At 36.5% G+C, this 22,646-nt stretch overlaps 1 protein-coding gene across 4 annotated transcripts in view; it reads left to right on the forward strand.

The window, feature by feature from the left end:
* Positions 1–22,646, forward strand: part of Dym (dymeclin) — a 320,347-nt gene that overhangs the window by 77,765 nt on the left and 219,936 nt on the right. For all 4 annotated transcript variants that reach the window (XM_070029178.1, XM_070029181.1, XM_070029180.1 and 1 more), the window contains exons 7-8: positions 18,436–18,561; positions 20,555–20,697. In XM_070029178.1, the coding sequence (XP_069885279.1) occupies positions 18,436–18,561; positions 20,555–20,697 (269 nt within the window). The remainder of the gene's footprint in view (positions 1–18,435; positions 18,562–20,554; positions 20,698–22,646) is intronic.

The raw sequence follows: 22,646 nt of genomic DNA on the forward strand, positions 1-22,646 counted from the left end.
CGCCACTTCCGGCTTTTTTCTTATGTGGTGCTGAGGAATCGAACCCAGGGCCTTGAGCATGCAAGGCAAGTGCTCTACCACTGAGCCACCTTCCCAGCCGCCCATTGTTTGTTTTGTTCACCCCCAAATACCTTGTACTTGGACTAGCCTGGTACTTGGTGGTAGCTAGAGAGATTTTATTTTGGTTGAGTAACTTTGTGGGGCTTCAGTCTATTCACTGTGCTAAAAGCATTTTCCCTGTTTCTTAGTGTACATAGTTTAGTCTATACATAAGTGTACTCTTGTGCTAAGGCATTTTTCCATTGTAAGTGTTGTGGCTCTTTGTTGTGGCACATTTTATTACAACAACCAAGTGATCTACTGAGATTTGCAATAGAAAGGAGCTACTAGAAGTCAAATAATCTTATAGCCTATATAAGGAAATGATAGATTAATCTATTATACATACTGAGTAAGAATATTTCGTTTAGGGACCATTGGCTTTGTATTTCTGTTGCCTGCAGATTGTTTCCTCATAGTATAATTTCTTTTTAATTAGGTTTATTCTCAAAGATATGAATATACTATATACATACTACTAAGCCATGAATATGCAAAACTATGACTCTTGAAGATCTTAGACATGACACATTAGAGATAACGTCTTACAAGAGGAACAGTTGATAACTGCCATTAAGAGTCTGTCATATTCTGTCTGTGACAAAATAACCTGAGACAAATCACCTTAATGAAAGAAAGGTTTATTTTATTTTTTTCTTTTTAGAGGTTTTAGTTCATCTTGTGGGCCTGTGGCAAGGCAGATCATCAGGGTAAGGCATGAACAGTAGAGCAAAGCTACTTATCTCATGGCTTCCAGGACAGAGAGAAAGGGGCTGGAGATTAGATATGCCTTTCGCAGGCACACTACCATGTATCTACTTCCTCCAACTAGGATCTATCTCCTAATAACATATTAAGTTATGAACTCACCAATGGATTCATAATAAATGAATGATCCAAACACCTCTCAGTTGCACCACCAACTAGAGACTAAGCCTTCAACACATGAACCTCTGGGAATATTTTATATCCAAGTAATGATTATCAGTAGCTAGATTGTAGAAGAAACAGGAAGGACCTCTTAAGGAGGAGATATGTATTTAGATAATCACAGTACTCCTTTAGTTTGATTACAGGAAGTTGGTAAAAAAAAGATAGGGCTTGAAAAGCTGTGGCTTTTGATATCACAAAGATTTGAACGTTAGAAGACTAAAGATTCAGTTATTTTAGGGGTTTCTGTTTATTAAAATATGATAACATCATTTTCTTTAAATCTGCTTTGGATATTTTCAGAGAAGGATGAAATTGATTTTTTTTTCTCTTGGTCATGGAACTTGAACTCAGGGCCTGGGCATTGTCTCTGAGCTGTTTTGCTCAAGGCTAGCACAGCCACTTTGAGTCACAGCATCATTTCTGATTTCTTGGTGGTTAATTGGAAATAAGAGTCTCACAGCCTTTGCTGCCCTGGCTGGCTCTGAACCACGATCTTTAGACCTCATCCTTCTGAGTAGCTAGGATTACAGGAATGAGCCAGCAGCGCCCCGCTGAAAATCTTATTTACAAAATTCCATGTATTAGCCAGGTACTGGTGGCTCTTGCTTATAATCCTAGCTACTCAGTGTACTGAGAGAGTTGAGGATTGCTTTGAAGCCAGCCCAGGCAGAAAAGTCCATATGACTCCTATCTCCAAGTAAATAACAAAAAGCCAGAAGTAGGGAAGTAATCTCAAGTGATAGAACACTGGCCTTGAGGGAAAGTTAAGGGACAGCACCCAGGTCCTGAATTCATATTCCAGTACTGGCGTATGCACGTGTGAGCGCACACACACACATAATAAATTCCATATATTAATAGAATTGCTAAAATACAGTAAATGACGCACTTATTCTACCTATAATATTTAGATGTTATATTGTGAAAAAGTTGGATGCTGATGGTGAAGTAGGTAGCTGAAAGGTCATGAATGGTTTCTTTGTGAAGTCTTCAGTTGCCAGAGAAGAATGAATGTATTGAGAGGGCTATGATGAACCTGTTTGGATATTGGGGAAGTGCCTTGCTCCAGTCCTGCACAAAATTATCAAACAAATCCAGCCTTAACAGAGGGTGGGAGGTGGTCAAAGCTAGTACAGCTTTCTGTATGAATCAGCAGTTTACAGCATTATAGGTGTTGAATTACAGAATATAAGTTTTTATATACCAAGATAATAATTATGAATTAGAAGTTTACAGTAGTTTTTTAGTTAGAAAATCGATGCCTGGTACCTTGGGCAGAGGAATCTGTTAAAAATTTTAACTATGTAAAGTAAAGCATTTGATATTACTTTTTTGATGAAATCTGATCAAAATATATTCAATAGCATAGTGTTGACTTTACAAGGTAAATGCTGAGATTGTCCATGGATACTTAACTGATTGTTGTTAATATGATTGAAATATTACATAGCAGAAAAAGTTGAACAAATTCTGGACCTAGAAGTTGGAGTTACAGTTTTATCTCTGATTAGCAACATGACTCCAGGCCACAGTTTTTTTTTTTTTTTTTTGTAGTTTGAAGTAAAGGCTGGGGTTATATCTCAGTGGAATAGTGTGTTCTGCATATGTGGGAAGCTCTGGGTTCAGTCTCCACCACACACATGTAAAATTTTGTCTAATCTACCATTTGTCACTTGAAAAAAAGATGCCTGAAAATTTTTTTTTTTTTTTTTTTTTTTTTTTTTTTTTTTTTTTTTTTTGGTCCAGTTGTGGGGCCTGAACTCTGGGCCTGGGCACTGTCTCTCAGCTCTTCAGCTCAAGGCTAGCGCTCTACCACTTGAGCCACAGCGCCACTTCTGGCTTTTTTCTTTTTTGCTTATGTGGTGCTGAGGAATCAAACCCAGGGCCTCATGCATGCAAGGCAAGCGCTCTACCACTGAGCCACCTTCCCAGCCCCAAGATGCCTGAAAATTTATAGTCTAGTTGTGAAATATTTCTAATGTAAAAATTGAATTGCCTGAATTTAGAAAACAACTCACATAGCCTCAGCTAGTTGATAATTTAATATTCAGTAGTTTCCTCTTACTTCTCTCTGCCTCTTTGTACACTTCCTCTTACTATATTGTTTTGCTGTGTTTAAATTAAATTGTTTTCATAGAAGTAGAGAGTAATGATTACTGGAGGCTAGGAAGGGTGGTAGAGAGTAGAGAAGGGAAAAATAATAAAAAACTCATTTACAGCAGGATTATTTTCTGGCGTTCTATAACATAGTTAGGTGATCCTAATGAACATTTCAGAATAGATAGAAGATTTTGAATGTTTGAAATATAAAGAAACATTAGCTGTTTGAGATTGTAGATATATTACTCTGATTTGATCATTATACATTAATATGTTAAAATATATCACTTCTCATGAATCTATATAATTATATACTAGCTAAAAATAAAAGTAGCCAAAACTAATTATTTTCAGTTTTGTAAATTAAAAATGGAATTCACATTGTGGTTTCCATTACGAGTGAGGTTGACTACCTCATCATAGACAGTTATGTGCTGCTAACAACAGGGATACAGAACATCACAGAGTATACTTTAACATGGTATAAATCAGTTGCTTAGTTCAACCTCTTGATGCATTGAATAAATGCAGCAAATACAGGAGATATGAGGTGTGGTTGCCAGTCATACAACAAATTATTGTATAATAATTTCATATTCTGTAGAGCTGGGAATGTAGCTTCGTGGTGGAGTGCTTGCCTAGTATTTATGAAGCCCTGGGTTCACTTCCTTGGTACCACATAAACAGAAAAAGTTGGAAGTGGAGCCTGGCACCAGTGGCTCACACCTGTAATCCTAGCTACTCAGGAGGCTGTGATCTGAGGATCATGGTTCAAAGCCAGCCCGGGCAGGAAAGTTCGTGAGACTCTTATCTCCAATAAACTGCTAGAAAACTGAAGTGGTGCTGTGGCTCAAGAGGTAGAGTGCTCGCCTTGAGCTGAAGAACACAAGGAGACAGCGCCCAAGCCCAGAGTTCAAGCCCCACGACTGACCAAAAAAAAAAAAAAAAGTTGGAAGTAGTGGTGTGACTCAAGTGGTAAAGTGCTACCCTTGAGCAAAAGAAGCTCAGCAACAGTGCCCAGGCCCTGAGTTCAAGTCCCAGGACTGGAAAAAAAATGGTATAATATTTTAACTTCATTATATTATTGTATTTTATTATTTATTATATTATTATGTATAATATTGTTATAATATAATTTATTTTAATAGTACTTATTAAGTAGAAGGAGTACATACTAACAATAAAAGTATGGTAAAAACATAAGCTAGTAACAATCATTTGTTGTCATTGATTATCAAATAGTATGTACTGTACATGATTGTACTACAGTTTGATATTAATGACAGCATAGTAGGTTTTCAGCAACAGGACCACAAACACCCAAGTAATGTGTTGCACTGTGTTACAGTAACTATACCGTCTGTAGATGATAGGAATTTGTCAGTTTATTATAATCTTATGGGGCCATCATATGTATGTGGTCCCTTGTGAACTCAAGTGTTATCAGTATATGACTATTTAAAAACCATTTATAACATTTATAACTTTCTGTGAAGTTTCAGCAATCTGTTTTAGTTCCCAGGACCTTGTGTTCTCTGGATACTCACACACCCACCACAGATTCTGTAATTGTTATAATATTAGTATATTTACATTATCATCAGTTTATCAATTAAAAAAAAAAAGCTTCTTTTAGGTATCAGGGTTTGAACTCAGGACCTGCTAGAGAGGCTCTCTCTGCTTGAGCCACATCTCCAGCCATGTCCTACTCCCCTTTAGCTATTTCTTGGATTCAGTCTTGTTAATTTTTTTTTTGCCCTGTTTGGCCTTAAACCAAATCTTCCAGGTTTCTGCCTCTCTTGAGTGGCTGAGATTACAGATACATATTACCAAGCCATCTGAAAACACCTTTATTGTATTGAAATTTATTTACTTGAAGATTTGTTGCTATATTTTAACATTTAATAATTTTGTAGACTTTTATAATAATATATTTTATATTTACAGTATTCTTTGAAAAAATATGTAATCATGTACTAGATGTTTGTGTTTCTGGAATCTACACCCTTAGGTGTTTTTCGTTCATATATATTTTTATTGTAAAAATACTGTACAGAAGGGTTACAGTTACATGTAGGGTAATGAGTACATTTCCTATTGAGCATTGTTACCTCCTCCTTTGTTCCCCTACCATCCCTGCCCTCCCTACCTCACCAACTCCTCCCCCGCCCCATCGAAATTGTAAAGTTCCTTTTCAACATAGTGTCTTGTACATCTCACTGCTACAATGGGTCAACCTGTTTCCTTATGTAAGCATTTTTTATATCCCTTCCCCTCCCCAAATTATAAAAATGTATATACAAGATTCAGGACACTGGAATCAGATACAGTGAAAACAGGGATTATACTGTGAGGGAAGAACATACAAAACAAATAAAAGAATTGCATAGTACATTATAAGTACATTAAAAATAATAGCAAGTGAGCAAGAAAAAAACACTTGTGTCCCTGTCTTGGGGTTCATTTCACTTAACATCATCTTATATGGTCATATGTACATAGCTTTTGACCTTTTCTGCTTGTCCTAGACTTGTACTAGTTATTGCAAATAAGGGAAACCATGAGACCTAGGTTTCTTTGGGCCTGGCTTGCTTCACTTAGCATAATTTTTTCCAAGTCTTTCCATTTCCTAACAAATGGGGCAATGTTCTTTCTGATGGAGGCATAGAATTTCACTATGTATATATATATTATACAAATATATATATATATATATATCACATTTTCTTGATCCATTTAAGGGACATCTGGGTTGGTTCCATATCTTAGCTATGGTGAATAATGCAATAAACATAGTTGTGCTGGTAGCTTTAGTATGATCTTGTTTTGTGATCATTTGGGTAAATGCCCAAAAGTGGGATTTCTGGATCTTAGGGGAGCTCTATGTGGAGTCTGTTTTGGAACCTCCATACTGCTTTCCAAAGAGGTTGAACAAGTTTACACTCCACCAACAATGCAGTATGGTTTCCTTTTGGTCACATCCCCTCCAGCATCTGTTGTTATTAGATTTCTTGATTATAGCCATTCTAACTGGAGTGAGGTGGAATCTCAATGTTGTCTTGATTTGCATTTCTTTTATGGCTAGAGACGATGAGTATTTCTTCATGTGTCTAATGGCCATTTTTATTTCTTCAGAGAACTCTCTCTTTAAAATTCAGGAATGATACAAGGATGTGTGCTCTCTCCATTCTTCTTCAAGTTAGTATTAGAATGCCTAGCTACAGCAAAAAGACAAGATGCAAACATAAAGGGGATCCAAATAGGGAAAGATGAAGTAAAACTCGTCCTCTTTGCAGATGACATGATCTTGTACTTAAAGAACCCCATGGACTCCACTCCCAAGTTACTTGAGCTAATCCAAAACTTTGGCAAAGTAGCAGGATATAAAATTAACCCTCAGAAATCAATGGCTTTTTTGTATACCTATAATGAGAAGAGCATGGCTGAAATTAGGAAAGCAACCCCTTTTGTAATAGCTCCACAAAAAATAAAATACCTAGGAGTTAACTAAAGAGGTGAAGGACCTCTATGATGAAAACTTTAAAAACCTGAAAAAGGAAATTAAAGCAGAATTAAGAAGTGGAAAAACATCCCGTGCTCCTGGATTGGGAGGATTAACATTGTGAAAATGGCAATACTGCCAAAGGCTATATACAAATTCAATGCAATACCTATCAATATCCCAATCTCATTCTTCAATGAAATAGAAGAAGCAGTCCAAAAATTCATATGGAACAATAAAAGACCCTGAATAGCAAAAACAATCATTAGCAGAAAGAGTAGTGCTGGAGGAATATCAATACCAAATTTCAAACTCTACTACAGAGTTATAGTAATACCCTTAGGTTTTTGTTGTTGTTTGTTTTGTGTGGGTCCTGAGGTTTAAATTCAGAGCCTAGGTGCTGTCCCTGAGCTTGTTTGCTCAAGGCTAGGGTTTTACCACTTGAGCTGCAGCTCCACTTCTAGCTTTTTGGTGGTTAATTGGAGATCAGAGTCTCAAGTATTTCCATTCCTAGGCTGGCTTTGAACCATGATCCTCAGATCTCATTCTCTTGAGTAGTTAGGATTACAGGTGTGAACCACTGATGCCTAGCTGTTAAAACTTCCATAAGAGCAGTTGTTGGGTGGCTCAGGCTTGTAATCCTAACTGAAGTCTGAGGATTGTGATTTGAAAGCTAGCCTGGGCAGAAAAGGCCTTGTAAGAGCTTGTCTCTAGAGTTAAGCACTCAATAAGCGGAAGTGGAGTTCTGGCTCAAAGAGGTAGAGTGCTAACCCTAAGCAGAAGAGCTCAGACAGTGCCCAGGCTCTGTCACAACTGACCAATAAAACAAAACAAAAACCAAAAACAGCTTTTTTTATTTTTATTTTTGGGGTCTGGTCGTGGGTCCTGAACTGTGGGCCTCGGCACTGTCCCTCAGCTCTTCAGCTCAAGACTAGGGCTCTACCACTTGAGCCACAGCGCCACTTCTGGCTTTTTTCTTTTTGCTTATGTGGTACTGAGGAATCGAACCCAGGTCCTCAGGCATGCAAGGCAAGCGCTCTACCACTGAGCCACCTTCCCAGCCCCCAAAAACAGCTTTATAAGGGCTGGAGTGAGTAGCTCATTGGTAGAGCATGGGCTTAGCAAGCACAGTCTCTGTTCAGTCTCTGGTTTGATATATTACCATATTTTTATTACGTTTTAAAACTAGTCATTATTATTGATAGCATCTATAATATATGATACTCCTTTTTAGACTTTGCTTATATAATTGACTTTTAGAAGTCAGTGTCCATGTTGGCATGGCATTGACATTTCTAAATTTTGGTCTTAATTCCTTGAACTTGTATGTTGTTTTTATTAAACTGATGTTCCATTTACAGTACCATCAGGTTTCTTATCCAATAGCAAGTCAAAGGATCATTTTTTTCCCCTCTGTGTTCATTGACTTGTTCTTAGCCAACACTAACACCCATTTCATGATGGCTTTTGTCTTTATCCAAGTGTTCCACTCTTCTTACCAGAGCAATACAAGTTCATGGTGCCTGCCTTTTTTCTTCATATGAAATTAATAACTTGCTCCAACAGTAGTTGGTTCTAGGACATTTCCAGACCAGATGGTGGAAAGTTCTCGGGAGTATGTGGCAGCCAAAGCATCACTATAAAGTTGACTTTGTTTTGGTGATTGTATAATAAAAATGTGGAGATTATAAAAGGACATTAAAATAAGAAAGATCTGTTAACTTAAAGTATTATTCATCTTTTAAAAGCCACCACATTTAACATAGTAGAATTTTGTTTCTTTCAAGTATTGGCCTATCAGTTTCATTTTCCTGATTACTTGAGACTTCAGGTAACCCAGTTAATATTTGTATTTCTTTTTTTTCCACAGAAAAATCTAACATTACCTTGAATTCCTTTTTCTTTTGAGCTATAATTATAGAAAGTTACAGTAAGAAATGGCATTAGAGATAATCTTTTCTGGTTTCCTAGGAAACCTAAGGCCCAGAGAGATTATTGGTTGAAATTAACAGAGAAATAGGGAACTAAGAAACAGGTCCTGATTTTGAGTCAACAACTACAACATACCATAATGTGATCATATTAGTTGTTTTTGTTTGTTTTAATAGATTTTTAGAGCTCTTTTATTTAGAAAGGTCTCTACTTAGACATGTTATGGGATTGCATTTTTTCAGAATGAACTAAAATACACAGACAGTAAGCATTTCCAAACAATAAGGTTTCTAGTAGTTGTTTGAGCTATGTTCAAGTGGTATACCTAGGTTTTGAAACAGGTGTGAAAGGGAATGTATATTTAACATTTATATTTCAGAATATCAACATAGTACTAGCATATGTTATTACTTATTTAAAACAATAACAACAGCAAACAATGTAGGGCAAAAGAAATACCCTTCAACTTAAACAAATTTACATTGGAGTCTCTAATTTGTAAGAGATTTAAGTGCATGCAGAATACAAAATAATTTTTATTTCACTCTTATTTCAATGTGTCATATTTTAATTGGTAAAAATTCTGTTTTTAACATTTTAAAATTTTCTTATCTATGAACTTATTTAATTTTCCCTCAGGGATTATAGTTCTCAATGTGTGGTATGTGTACTTTTTTAAAAAATTGTAGCGGTGATATACAGGGGGATTATAGTTATACTGGTAAGGAAATGAATATAATTCTTTTCGAACATTGTTCCTTGTTTTCTCCTTCTTTTCCTCCCTCCCCCCAGACTCCCTAAGTTGTAAAATTCATTTCCAACATAGTGTCTTGTGAGTATGGCTGTTGCATTAGTTCACCATTTGTCCTTTGTCTCGCCATTTCTGTGATTCCCCTTCCCATCCCCAAATCTGATACACTTACATACAAGACAAAGGGTACCAAGATAAAAAAAATAGTGACAATAGGGGATTTAAAAAAAAGAAAAAATACTAACTGCAAACAGTACACTGCAAAAATCAAACAAAAACTTATTGTTCCCATATCTTAGAGTTTGTTTCAATTAGCATCATTTTATATGGTCATATATATATAGCTATTGAGCTGTTGTTATCCTGCTGGAACAATCTTAGACATACACTAATTATTACAAATGAGGGAAACCATGGAGTGTATATTTCATTGGGTCTGGCTTATTTCATTTAATATGATTTTCCCCCCCAATTCTTTCCATTTCCTTTTGCTTTTTTTCATTCTCTCCCTTCCTTCCTCCCTGCCACCTTCTATTTATTTATTTATTTATTTATTTTTGTTGGTCATGGGGCCTTGAACTCTGGGCCTGGGCACTGTCCCTCAGCTCTTCAGCTCAAGGCTAGTGCTCTACCACTTAAGCCACAGTGCCACTTCTGGGATTTTCTGCTTACGTGGTGCTGAGGAATTGAACCCAGGGCCTCATGTATGCAAGGCAGCACTCTACCACTGAGCCACCTTCCCAGCCCCCGCCTTCTTTATATTTGTTCACGGTGTATGTATATTGTCACACATACCAAAACTTGTTTTTCTTTACTGAAAACTATTCTATTATATCTATATATAGCACCTTTTATTTACCCATTTATCAATTGATTGCTTTGATTTGTTTCTGGGATTCTTTTTATCTTTATGGGCACTGCTATGAATATTCATGTACAAGATTTCATGTGAATGAGTGTTTTCAGTTTACTGGGCTGTGTCTGGGAGTGTAATAACTTCCTGGTGCTGGCAAGACCTGGCTCATTAAAAAACAACAAAACAAAACAAAAACTCAAAAAACAAAACAAAAAACCCAACTTCAGAAAGTGAACAAAACAAGCCTCAAAAAGTAACTATATCTGGCAAATATTTTACTGTTTGATAAATAACTTAGTAACAATAATATGTATGTAATATAACAATGGGTATATATGGCAATGTAGCATTCTGTTTTGCTTGTAAAGCAAGGTATAATACAAATTTAACTTTACTATTTCATGTGTATTAAATACAATTTTAGATTAATCACAGTCCTAACTACTTGAACTAAAAGTTATTCTAGAAGTAAACTTTATATTTCAGGTTCAAGTGAGGTAGCTATAAAAGTAAGCACTCAAAGGCCAACAATAATGTGTTTTTGCATTGAGATTATTAATACTTAAAGTACTACATATTTGACAAACATTGCAGTTTGAAAATTTTCACATTCTGAATGATATATACATAATACATGTATCCGTGTGAATGTATGTGTGTGTACGAGGTCTATTTATATAATCTAAAACTGATTGAAGTGAGGCATACAAATGACTTAGATATTCAGTTTCAGGCATTTTCAGAGTAGTTTTCAAGTGTAATTTTCACTGCAGTCTCCTGTGATTGTCATAAAATTATGTAGCTATTCTGTCTTTGGTGATTTTGTTATTATTACCATGGCAGATAGACACGGTATCTAAAATGTTATTCAAAAAAATTTTTTTTTAAATTTTACTCAGTAAGTAGGAAAATAACTCAATTAAAAAAAAAAAAGGCTAGGTGCAGATGGCTCATTCCTGTAATCTTAGCTACTTAGAAGGTTGAGATCTGAGGGTCAGAGTTCAAAGCCAGCCCAGGCAGGAAAGTCCATGAGATTTATTCCCAATAAAGTACCAGAAAGTGAGAAGTGGAGCTGTGGTTCAAATGGTAGAGCCAAATGAGCTCAGGGACAGTACTGAGGTCCTGCGTTCAAACCCTAGAACTGGTGGGGGTGGGGGTAGGGAGAAAGGAAAAAGAAAAAGAAAAAAGCCAGATATGGTGGCTTGTAATATCAGGAATTAAAGCATTGAGGCAGGAGGATCATGGATTCAAAGCCAAGTTCAACTAGTAGAGATACCTTCTGTCCAGTCTGGCTTACATAGCAAGACCCAGTACCAAAATAAAATGCAGTAAAATAAATTAAAGACTAAAGATACTGAATACTAGGGACACTGTTGAGCCAACAGAATGTTGAAAAACTAATGCGGGAGAAGAAACTAAAAAGGCTACAAGGCAGAACTGGAGATGGTAAAAAAATTAAAGGGTTGCTAGGATTTCAGAGAGGGGGACAGGAAGAAAAAGTTGACTGGGTGAAGTGAAGGTTTTTGGTTTTGTTTTGTTTTGTTTTGAATTTGGTATTCTAACATGAATGCATGTTATTATACATTTTCAAAAATATATATACATGTACTTATTACCTGACTCATGTAAATGTAACACCTCTATCACCTCTTAAATAACAATAAATTAAATACACACACAAACACACATATATACAGCGTGTGCACACACACACACACATACATACATATATATATACAGCACCAAGAAGAAGTTTTTTGGGGGGGAGTCCGGTTGTGGGGCCTGAATTCTGGGCCTGGGTGCTGTCCCTCAGCTCTTCAGCTCAAGACTAGTACTCTACTACTTGAGCCACAGCGCCACTTCCGGCTTTTTTCTTTTTGCTTATGTGGTGCTAAGGAATCGAACCCAGGGCCTCAGGCATGCAAGGCAAGCGCTCTACCACTGAGCCACCTTCCCAGCCCATCAAGAAGAAGTCTTAATGATTGATTGATTGATTATAACAAATGTACATCTCTGCTGAGGAGGCTCTGCCTTTGTAGATAGCTGGGTTATATGCTTTCTGTGAAAATAAAACTACTTTAAAATGTAAAATTTGTATTAAAATTTCCTGTGAGAATTAAAAGGAATGTATAAGCACTTTGGGAAAACACCTTTCCTCTCAGCCTATAGTGTTATTTTCCAGTATTACCCAAGAGAAATGAAAATATATCCCTATAAATGACGTATACAAATTATTATTATTATTATTATTATTATTATTATTATTATGGTCGTGGGGCTTGAACTCTGGGCCTGGGCACTGTCCCTCAGCATTTCAGCTCAAGGCGATCACTCTACCACTTGAGCTACAGCGCCACTTCCAGTTTTCTCCACTTTCAGTTTTCTGGTGGTTTATTGGAGATAGGAGTCTCATGGTCTTTCCTGCCCAGGCTGGCTTTGAACCGCGATCCTCAGATCTCAGCCTCCTGAGGAGCTAGGATTACAAGTGTGAGCCACCAGCGCCCGGCTTTTATACAAAATTTATGCATTTTTTTTCATAATAGTACTAAACTGGAACCAACTCAAATGCCAGAATTGTTGTCTTACTCTCGTCAGGTGAGACTAATCTGAGCTTTTCTTTCTTATATTTTTTAAAAATAAAAAATTCAAGTTTAGCCAAAAATTTCTTAATTTTTTTTCTAGAGTGGAATGTTTTAGACCTGCACTATTACTTTATATAGTTTACAGGTCTTCAAGATAGGTTTCTTTGAAAATTTTGGCTTTTATCCCATAAAATTATGTTTATTATTATTGGAAAGTGTTTTTTTATTTGTCTCTGGGTATATGACGAAACCATGATGAAGCTGAATTAGCTGTTTGGGGGCAAATGTGGAAAAATAACAGCCTTATGAAATGTGAAGAAACATACAGCATAGTAACTAGGGAGCAATAATTAAAAAGTAGTTGTATTTTATTCATGTTTGTCTTCATACAGTATTTTTTAATGCCTATTTCAGAAATTTCTTTTTATATCACTTTTTTCCAGATGGTCAGAACTCAAATTTGTAATTCCTTACTTTGAAGCTGGATTTTTAAAAACATCAATCATTTTCAAAATCATTTATAATAGAAATGGATTAAATGAGGGAATTGGCTGCTTTGCCTGTGCCTTGCTGCAAACTCTTTGTAATTATTTTTGCTGTTACTCCTAGTTCTGATATTATGGCCCCAGGAGTCTAGTACATTTTTATAATGAACATTAAATCATGGAAGCTGGAATTTTACATACTCTTGTCATGTAAACTTTGTACACAAATCCTTTTTTTTTTTTTTTTTTTTTGGTAACCTAAAATAGTATTAATGTTACTCTGCACCTGTGAGCATAGGTAGTATATGGGTACTGTTTGTATTCAACAAATATATGATGGTTGTTGTTAGCCTCTGTTTTAAGTGATAGGAATATAATACTGAAGACTATAAGTTATTTATTATCATTTACAAATAATGAATTCTAATTGTAGGATAGCACAGACAATGAACAAATGAGCATAATGTAATGTTAGGATGTAATAAGGTTAGTGGAAAACACAGTACTATTAGCCAAGACTGTAAGGGTGAGTTTTTTATGAAGTGAATATTTAAATATAAACCAAATGAAGACAGAGACAGAGTCCTGTTCTATTTAATGGGAAAGCACTCTAGGCAAGGGGAACAGCAGATGCAAAGCTTTGAGGTAGGCTTCTGCTTAGTGTATCCAAAGACTACAAAGTAGGCCTGCCAAGCTATTACAGAATGAGCAAGGATGGAGGGGATATGGCAGGAGTTAAGTTTGGATGGTTAGTCAGAAGTTGTGGAGACTAAGAAACTGAGCTAGATACTCTAATTTTATTCTAAATAAGATAAAGATGGTCATTCTTACTAAAGTATTTTTTTAGTAGGGATGGTGCATACATATAATCCCAGAACTCATAGGAGGCTGAGGCAGGACAATTCTGAGTTCCAGGCCAGCCTTGTTTTCATAGTGAGACCTTGACTTAAGAATTGTGTGTGGGGCAGAGCGCTTGACTTGTATGCACGAGGCTCTGGGTTTGATTCCTCAGCACCACATAAGCAGAAAAAAAAAAAAGCCAAAAGTGGCACGGTGGCGCAAGTGGTAGAGCGCTAACCTTGAGCTGAAGAGCTGAGGGACAGCGCCCAGGCGCAGAATTCAGGCTCACGACCGGACCCCCCCACCCCCCCAAAAAAAAAAAAGAATTGTGTGTGTGTAAGCTGGGTGCCAGTGGCTCACCCCTGTAATCCTAGCTACTCAAGAGGCTGAGAGCTGAGATCACAGTTCAAAGCCAGCCTGCAGGAAGGTCCATGAGACTCTTTTCTCCGATAAACCATTAGAAAACCAGAAGTGGCACTGTGACTCAAGCAGTAGAGCTCTTGCCTTGAGCTGAAAAGCACACAGACAGCGCCCAAGCCCAGAGTTCAAGCCCCACTACTGAAAAAAAAAAAGAAGTGTGTGTGTGTGTGTGTGTGTGTGTGTGTGTGTGTGTGTGTGTGTGTGTGTGTGTGTGTGTGTGTGTGTGTGTGTGTGTGTGTGTGTGTGTGTGTGTGTGTGTGTGTGTGTGTGTGTATCCCTTCACTGTGTGCAGTTAAATTTTCTTTTTGCTCTGTTCATAGCTATAAGCATTATCCACAAGTAACAATATTGGATATTAGGATTTTTTTTTAATATTGTATATTCTAGGTGAGTGGGCTACTAATGAGCTCCATCCCTACCTAACCTTTGAGATTAGGTTTTTGTCTTTTCTGAAAAAAAAAAAAAAAAGATTCTGATGTAGCTATTTCCATTATTTGTATTCTTGCTATTAATTTAAGACATATTTCATTGTGTACTTAAATTATTTCTTCTGTACAGCCAGTTTATTGATGCCTGTTTTAGTCCATATTTCAACAAGTATCAATCCTTGCTCTTATTTGCTGAGATACTTTCTTTTCAGAAAGTTTCTGCTTGTGCCAATAGGTTCCACTGTTCTCCCTACTGCCTGTAGTAGATTCAAAGTCAAGTTTTATAATAAGATTCTTAATTCACTTATAATCAATATTAGTATGGGGTCAGAGATAGGAGTCTAGCTTGTGAACTATAATATATCATAGGGAAGGTCTATTCTGGTCTAGTTTGTTGGGTATTTGCCTCCTTTACCTAGATTTTTTTCAAGATCTGGGAAATTTTCTGCTGTTTTTGAAGTTTCCTATGCCCTTTCTAGTACCTCTTCTTCATCTATGCTCATAATTCGTTAATTTGGTCTTTTAAGTAGAGTCATCAAGTTCTTGCAAATTTTTTCATATTCCTTTAATATCTTTTCTGTATTTTCTCCTATGTCTGCTTTATCATCAAGCTCTGAAATTCTGTCTTCTATTTCATCTGCTCTGCTTGAGAAGCCTTCTACTTTATTTTTCATTTCTAGGACTTTGTCCCTCCACCCCAGAATTTCTGTATCTTTATCCTTTTTCATGTCTTCCATTGACTTCTTTACTTCATTTGTATATATGAATCTTTGATCTCTTTCAGCTGCTTAGTTGTATTCTCTTTGAGCTCATTTAACTGCTTATTTGATTTACTTGATACTCATTTAGCATTTTATTTGAATCTTTTGTGAATTTGTATAGTTTTTCTCTTGTGTTCTCTTTGATTTGATAGAGTTGTTTGTAAATATCCTCTCATTTAATTCCTTGAGCTCAGGATATGGGGTTTCTCCACTTTGCTATCATTGTGATCCTTTGTTGTGCAATAATTAGTTTTTGGAGAAGGTTATATTTTCTTGCTTTCTCATTTTTGTATATCTCTATTTTGCAGTTTACTCATTTGAAGACTATGGTGATTTGGGGTTTTCATTGCTTGAAGTATTTCTGGTGTATTATTCTCTATATTCTCACAGGAATAGTTATTAGCTGGTTCATGTGCAATTTTGCACTTCTAGTGTGAATCAGTACTGACACCAATAAAGGTACTGTTTAAGTACCCAAACTGATACTTACAAATAGTAAAATAGCATTGGTAACATTATATACCTAACTAATCATGTTATATATTCAAAGGTACAACATTCTTATGTATTGGAAGGTTAGAAAAAGAGTAGTATTTAGGAATTAGAATTTGGGTATTATGTATAAGGAGGGTGGAGGAAGAGGAAAGAAAAAAGGAAGGGGCAAAAGGGAGTGTATTGTGAGTGCTGTAGATAGAAAGTATTTGTGTATAAGTATATAATTCAGTTCTCTGTGGATGGTAGTATTACTAGCAATAGAAAGGTGAACAATAAGGAAATTAGGGGTGTGTCTTGCTTGGGTGACTTGTAAGAAGGGAGAGGAAGAGGAAGGAAGGAAGAAAGAAAGAATAAAAAAAATGGAGTGGGAGGTGAAGGAGGAGTAGGGGAATGACGACTGCCAGCAGTAGGGTTGTCAGGAAAGGAGAAGATCCTGCTGTTGTGGGGCTCTGTCAGCAAGAGTTTTTCTTTCTTCCCTCTTTTAAGAGGTTTAAGATTGAGTGATTTTGTTTCTTCTAGTCATTGTTCTCCTGGAGCCCTCATTTAAGTAGAAGTAGACCTTTCCCATCTGCCTTGTTTCTGAAATTGGTCCGTGGAAAAACAGGAAAGGTGGCTGTCAGCAGCCCACTGTTTTCTTTCTTATTCTTTTTTTTTTTTTGGTTGGTCATGGGTCTTGAACTCTGGGCCTGCATGCTGTCCCTCAGCTTTTCAGCTCAAGGAGAACACTCTACCGCTTGAGCCACAGTGCCACTTCCAGTTTTCTGGTGGTTAATTGGAGATAAGAGTCTCATGGATGTTCCTGCCTGGGCTGGCTTTGAATCACAATCTTCAGATCTTAGCCTCCTGAGTAGCTAGGATAATAGGTGTGAGCCACTGGCACCCAGCAAGCCCACTATTTTCCTTTTCCTTTTTCTACACTTTGTTATCAAAGCTTATTTATCCTCTTTTCATTTAAAAAGTTACATGTTTATTTTTATTAAAAGTTACTAATACTAACCACTATATGTATAGTGGTTACTGAGTTTTTTTTAATAAGCCATTTTATAAATCCAGAGCAAGATAAAACTAAATGTCAAAACATTTTTTTTGTTTGTTTGTTTGGTGTTGGTCTAGGGGCGCGTGAACTTGGGGTCTGAGCTCTGTTCCTGAGCTATTTTACTCAAGGCTAGCACTCTGCCACTTTGAACCACAGCTCCACTTGCTATTTTCTGGTGGCTAACTGGAGATGAACGTCTTATGGACTGTCCTTCCTTCGAACCACAATCCTCCCTCAGATCTGAGCCTCCTGATTATAAGCTAGGATTACAAGTTTGAGCCACCAGTGCCTGGCTTACAACATATTTTTATCAGTGATAACTCCTTAAAGTATCTGATTGAGTTTAAATTTGGCCAGTTGTAGAGTCCAGTCATCTTTAAATTGGTTAGTGAGGGGCTGGAGGCGTGGCTCAGTTGGCAGAGTGTTAGCCAGAGAGGCACCCGGTTCAGGGCACCTAAAAAGAAATAACAACTAATACTTTTCCAGGCTCCACTGTTGAAAGAGATGGAGAACATTGGAAGGGGTGACTTTGATCAAGATACATTTTGTTCATAAAATGTTATATTGAATTAGGCCCCCTTTGTATAGCTACTTAAAGATAATTTTAAAATACCCTTTTAAAAAAGATTTGGAGTATATCATTATTCTGACTGCAAAGAGATTTTCAGCTGTAAAAGTCATTGCTTTTTCCCTTCCACTGTGACTTCAGTTTTACATTGTGTTGAGTATTTGTTTCTCTGTTATTACTAAACAGAGATGAATGCAGAAATCTTGAGTGGGTCTGCAGAACAAAAAACTGCTTCTGGTTTCCACAAGATGTGTCTTTCAGTAGGAAGTTGGATGGGAAAGTAGGGAAATAATGAGATTCCAGACTCACCTGTAAGAACTTCTGACTGGGAAAGGGTTTAATTTTTTTGGCTTAATTTTTATGTTAAACATACTAGTTTTTTTTAATCACCTAAAATAAAAAAAATAGCATAAGCTAATTGTACAAAAAGGTTTTGTTGTGATACTTATATGTAAATACTGTACATTGATTAAATTTGTTTGGCCCATATTATTCTTTCTGAAAGACCTTCCTATGCTCCTACTCCCTGTGTTTTTAGTGGATTTCATTACAGTATTGAAAATGGTTTTAAATGTGCAGTTTATTTAGAAAAGAACCATGTTATTTTTCCAAACTGATTATCATTCTGTTTTCCCACATTTCTCCAGAGATATTACATATGAAATATCAGTGGAAGCTATATCAACAATGGTTGTTTTTCTTTCCTGTCAACTTTTCCACAAGGAAGTTTTACGGCAGAGCATAAGTCACAAGTATTTAATGCAAGGTCCATGGTAAGCTTCTATTTTAAATTTGTCTGGGTTGTTATTGTGTAATCTGTTATTTCTGGTTTTTCCTTCAAACCTGACTGTTGTCCTATATTCCCAACAAGATGTTGGTCATTCTATCATTACTTCACTTGTAATGCAGAAGAGACTAAATTCTAGTTCTTGTTTAATTGAGCTGTCCTCCCCAACTTCATTGCTTTCTCTAGTACAGAGGATTTGTATCTGAATCTTTCTCTGATAATAATAGCCAAAATGACCTTGCCTTGAAGGAGTACATGGCATTTTAGTGCTTTGAACACCTTTGCTAAAACAACATTGTGAACTTCATTCTTTTTGAAGTTTTTATTTTTAATTATGTTTAGGTAGTCGTATAAAGGGATTTCAATTCAACATGTCAATGTACATCTTGATCAGTGTCTTTCTATAATGCCAATAGTATTGATGCTGAATTTTATTTATTTATTTATTTATTTGGGTCCGGTCGTGGGGCCTGAACTCTGGGCCTGGGTGCTGTCCCTCAGCTCTTCAGCTCAAGGCTAGCACTCTACCACTTGAGCCACAGCACCACCTCCAGCTTTTTTCTTTTTGCTTATATAGTGCTGAGGAATCGAACTCAGGGCCTCAGGTATTCAAGGCAAGTGCTCTACCACTGAGCCACCTTCCCAGCCCCTGAATTTTATTTTTGAGATTGTCTTGTGAGAGACTTTGCGCTTTATAGGCATGCATTCTACCACTTGGGCTATGCCTCTAGCCATCATTACTATAGTTGTTTTTTAAGTACCATCTTGAGGTTTTTTTTTTTTTTTTTTTGTCGTGGGGCTTGAACTCTGGGCTTGGGCGCTGTCCCTCAGCTCTTCAGCTCAAGGTGAGCGCTCTACGCTTGAGCCACAGCACCACTTCCGGTTTTCTAGCGGTTTATCGGAGATAAGAGTCTCATGAACTTTCCTGCCCGGGCTGGCTTTGAACTGCTATTCTCAGATCTCAGCCTCCTGTGTAGCTAGGATTACAGGCGTGAGCCACCGGGTGCCCGGCTACCATCTTGAGTTTATGCCTGATCCTTCTCTTTCATGCCTCCTGCATAGTTGGAATGACAAGTTGTACACTATCATACCCAACTATTGGTTTGAGATAAAGTCTCAAGAACTTTTTGCCATAGATAGGCTTGAACATTGATCCTTCCAATTATAGATTCTTCCAAGGATTACAAGAATGAGCCACAGCGCCAGCTTAAGTTGTATTTTTTTTCTAAATAAGTGTTCTAAGTTAACTATGTTTTTAATAGAATCCCTACAGTGCCAAATATTTAAGCCATATTATGTTCTTTTACTGATTTTTATGGAAAGCATATTCTAAAAAGTTCAATGCTGCATTCACAAATGTAAAAACCGTATATAGATTATAGGAATTGGTTTATTACCAATTGAAAAATTGGCTAGAGTAGTTTATACTTAATATAATCTTTTGTTATTTTAAATCCTTTTTTTTGCTGACTATATATTACTACCTTTTTTCAAGTGCTAGGTACTTGATTATATACTAAATACTATCTTGCAATGTCACATAGAAAACAAGGTAACAGACACTTGAGTTTTAATGATTTGATCAATATCTTTATGTGTGGTTAGAGGCAAATCCAGAAGTAAGCCTCAAAACTCATCTCAATTGGGCACTAGTAGCTCACACTTATAATTGTAGCTACTCAGGAAGCTCACATATGAGAATCATGGTTCAAAGGAAAAGCCCAGTCAGGAAAGTCCATGAGATACTTATCTCCAGATAACCACCAAAAAGTTGGAAGTGAAGCTGTGACTGAAATGGTAGAGCACCAGCCTTGAGAAAAAAGCTAAGGGATAGTTCACAGTACTAGCATCAACAACAATTTTAAAAAGTTCATCCCAACCTGTCTTTGAGACAATATTAATGGCTGAATAATTCCATGTCATTGTACAGAATTAAATGGTTAGTATAATTAAGTTTGATTTTTTTTCTTTTTATGTAGTCTTCCATTTACCAGCAAACTTGTGAAAACCTTATTATATAACTTTATCAGACAAGAAAAGCCACCTCCTCCAGGAGCCCATATCTTTCCCCAACAATCAGATGGGGGAGGATTGCTGTATGGACTGGCATCAGGAGTAGCAAGTAAGTCCTATCAGATTTTTTTCAGTTCTTTGATATATATATGTATATTTTTTTCCAATTAGACATAAGAAATTCTGTTTATTTAGCTGCTGCCATTAACAGTTGTATTGGATCTAGGCAACTAACTAAATGTGAAATACTGAAAGTAATGAAAATACTAATATTCTCCTTTGTTACTAACTACATACAAGTAACCAGTGAATTATTTACTTACAGCATACCACTTTTCAGGAAGAATATTTATATAAAATCATATTGCCTGAGTCTCACTATAAGTAAAAATAAAACTAAGCCTTTGGAAGCTTTTTACTCCTTGTGTTATGAGAGGAAACTTCTATTTTAGAGGGTTTATTAGTTGAGACTTTATATGGCTAATTAAATATAGTTTTTCTGTTAAACTCAATAAATCATTTTTTCAGTGACAAAGTAGCATATATGAAGAGTTTTGAACTATGAAGTGGCACAAACTTGACTCTTTTTTTTTTTTTTTTTTTTGGGTCCGGTCATGGTGCCTGAACTCTGGGCCTGGGCGCTGTCCCTCAGCTCTTCAGCTCAAGGCTAGCGCTCTACCACTTGAGCCACAGCACCACTTCCAGCTTTTTTCTTTTTGCTTATGTGGTGCTGAGGAATCGAACCCAGGGCCTCAGGCATGCAAGGCAAGCACTCTACCACTGAGCCACCTTCCCAGCCCACAAACTTGACTGTTATCTGAGAACAAATGGCATAGCTGAAGAAAAGCCCTTTCCTATGCTACAGAGGTTAGATCTGAAAATGGAAGTACAGAATTCCTTTGGTTCCTTGATTTGTTAGTGTATGGCCCAGATCTTGTGAGATAGCTGAACTTTGATTTTGTCCTGAAGGAAAAATAGAAATTAGACACTTGAGCTGCCACAATTTTGAATTGTCTGGTCTGCACTAGTGGTCTTACTTAGCAAGCAATATACTCTGTCTTTAAGTACAGCGTGCAAAGTCTGGGCCAGGATTCCTCAGTGGAACATGGCTAAAGTGTACTCTTCTGCGTTCAAAGAGGAATATCAGTAGGGTAGTTAGGAATAGACAGTATTGCATCATGTCTTACTAGGTAGTGGGGTTTGATAACGTCATTAAAAGTAATTGGCTTGTTCTGCTGATTTAAGGATGTTTACATGAACCAGACTTGCTAGATTTGTTTCCCTGGGGTTTCTTTTACTAGTATGAAATTGAACATGTTTGTGATCACGTACACCCTTGCTATTGTATAGAGAGCTGGAACTGGCATTAGTTTTTTAAAATACTCCCATCCATTGCTGCATTTTTTCAGATATAGAAGTTAGAGACAGCTTAGCTATGACTTCACAATGCAACACAGGAATGGCCTTTTTTTGTACTATCTGGTCATTTAACTGGCACAACTACTTAAAAGCTGAGCATTGTCTAATATTCTAATGTGATTAGAAATTTTTAGGGGGAGATAATAAAAGTCTGTTAACTGTTTTCTTTAAAACAATGGTAATACTTGGTAATTTGTTGAAGTAAACATAGATGTGTACATAATTTTTGTTTTTTCTTTCAGATATGTGTTGTTAATACAACAGTAGGTGCTGAAAAATAGTTTAATTTTAAATTTTGGATCTCTTTCTAACTAGTTAGCAATATACCATAGGAAGGTCCCTTACCCAAACCTTGTGATGTATGCATATAATCCTAACATTTAGGAGGCAGAAGAAGGAGGATCTAAAGTTCAAGGACAACGTGTATATACTATATAGTAAGATCCTGTCTTAAGAAAGAAAGAGAAAGGAAAAGGGAAAGGAAGATCTTTAATTTTCCTGTCTTCTTGCCTATGATCTAAGAAAGCTGGTTGGGATGAATGATTTCTGAGGTTATTTCTGAGCTAACTTTCAATTATTGTGTTCTTTTTTTTTTAACTCTCTTAAGATTTAATATTTAATTAAGAGCATAGAAATAGA

This window comes from Dipodomys merriami, unplaced genomic scaffold, assembly GCF_024711535.1.
Source record: "Dipodomys merriami isolate MVZ:Mamm:240054 unplaced genomic scaffold, mDipMer1.0.p SCAF_2, whole genome shotgun sequence".
Taxonomy (NCBI): domain Eukaryota; kingdom Metazoa; phylum Chordata; class Mammalia; order Rodentia; family Heteromyidae; genus Dipodomys; species Dipodomys merriami.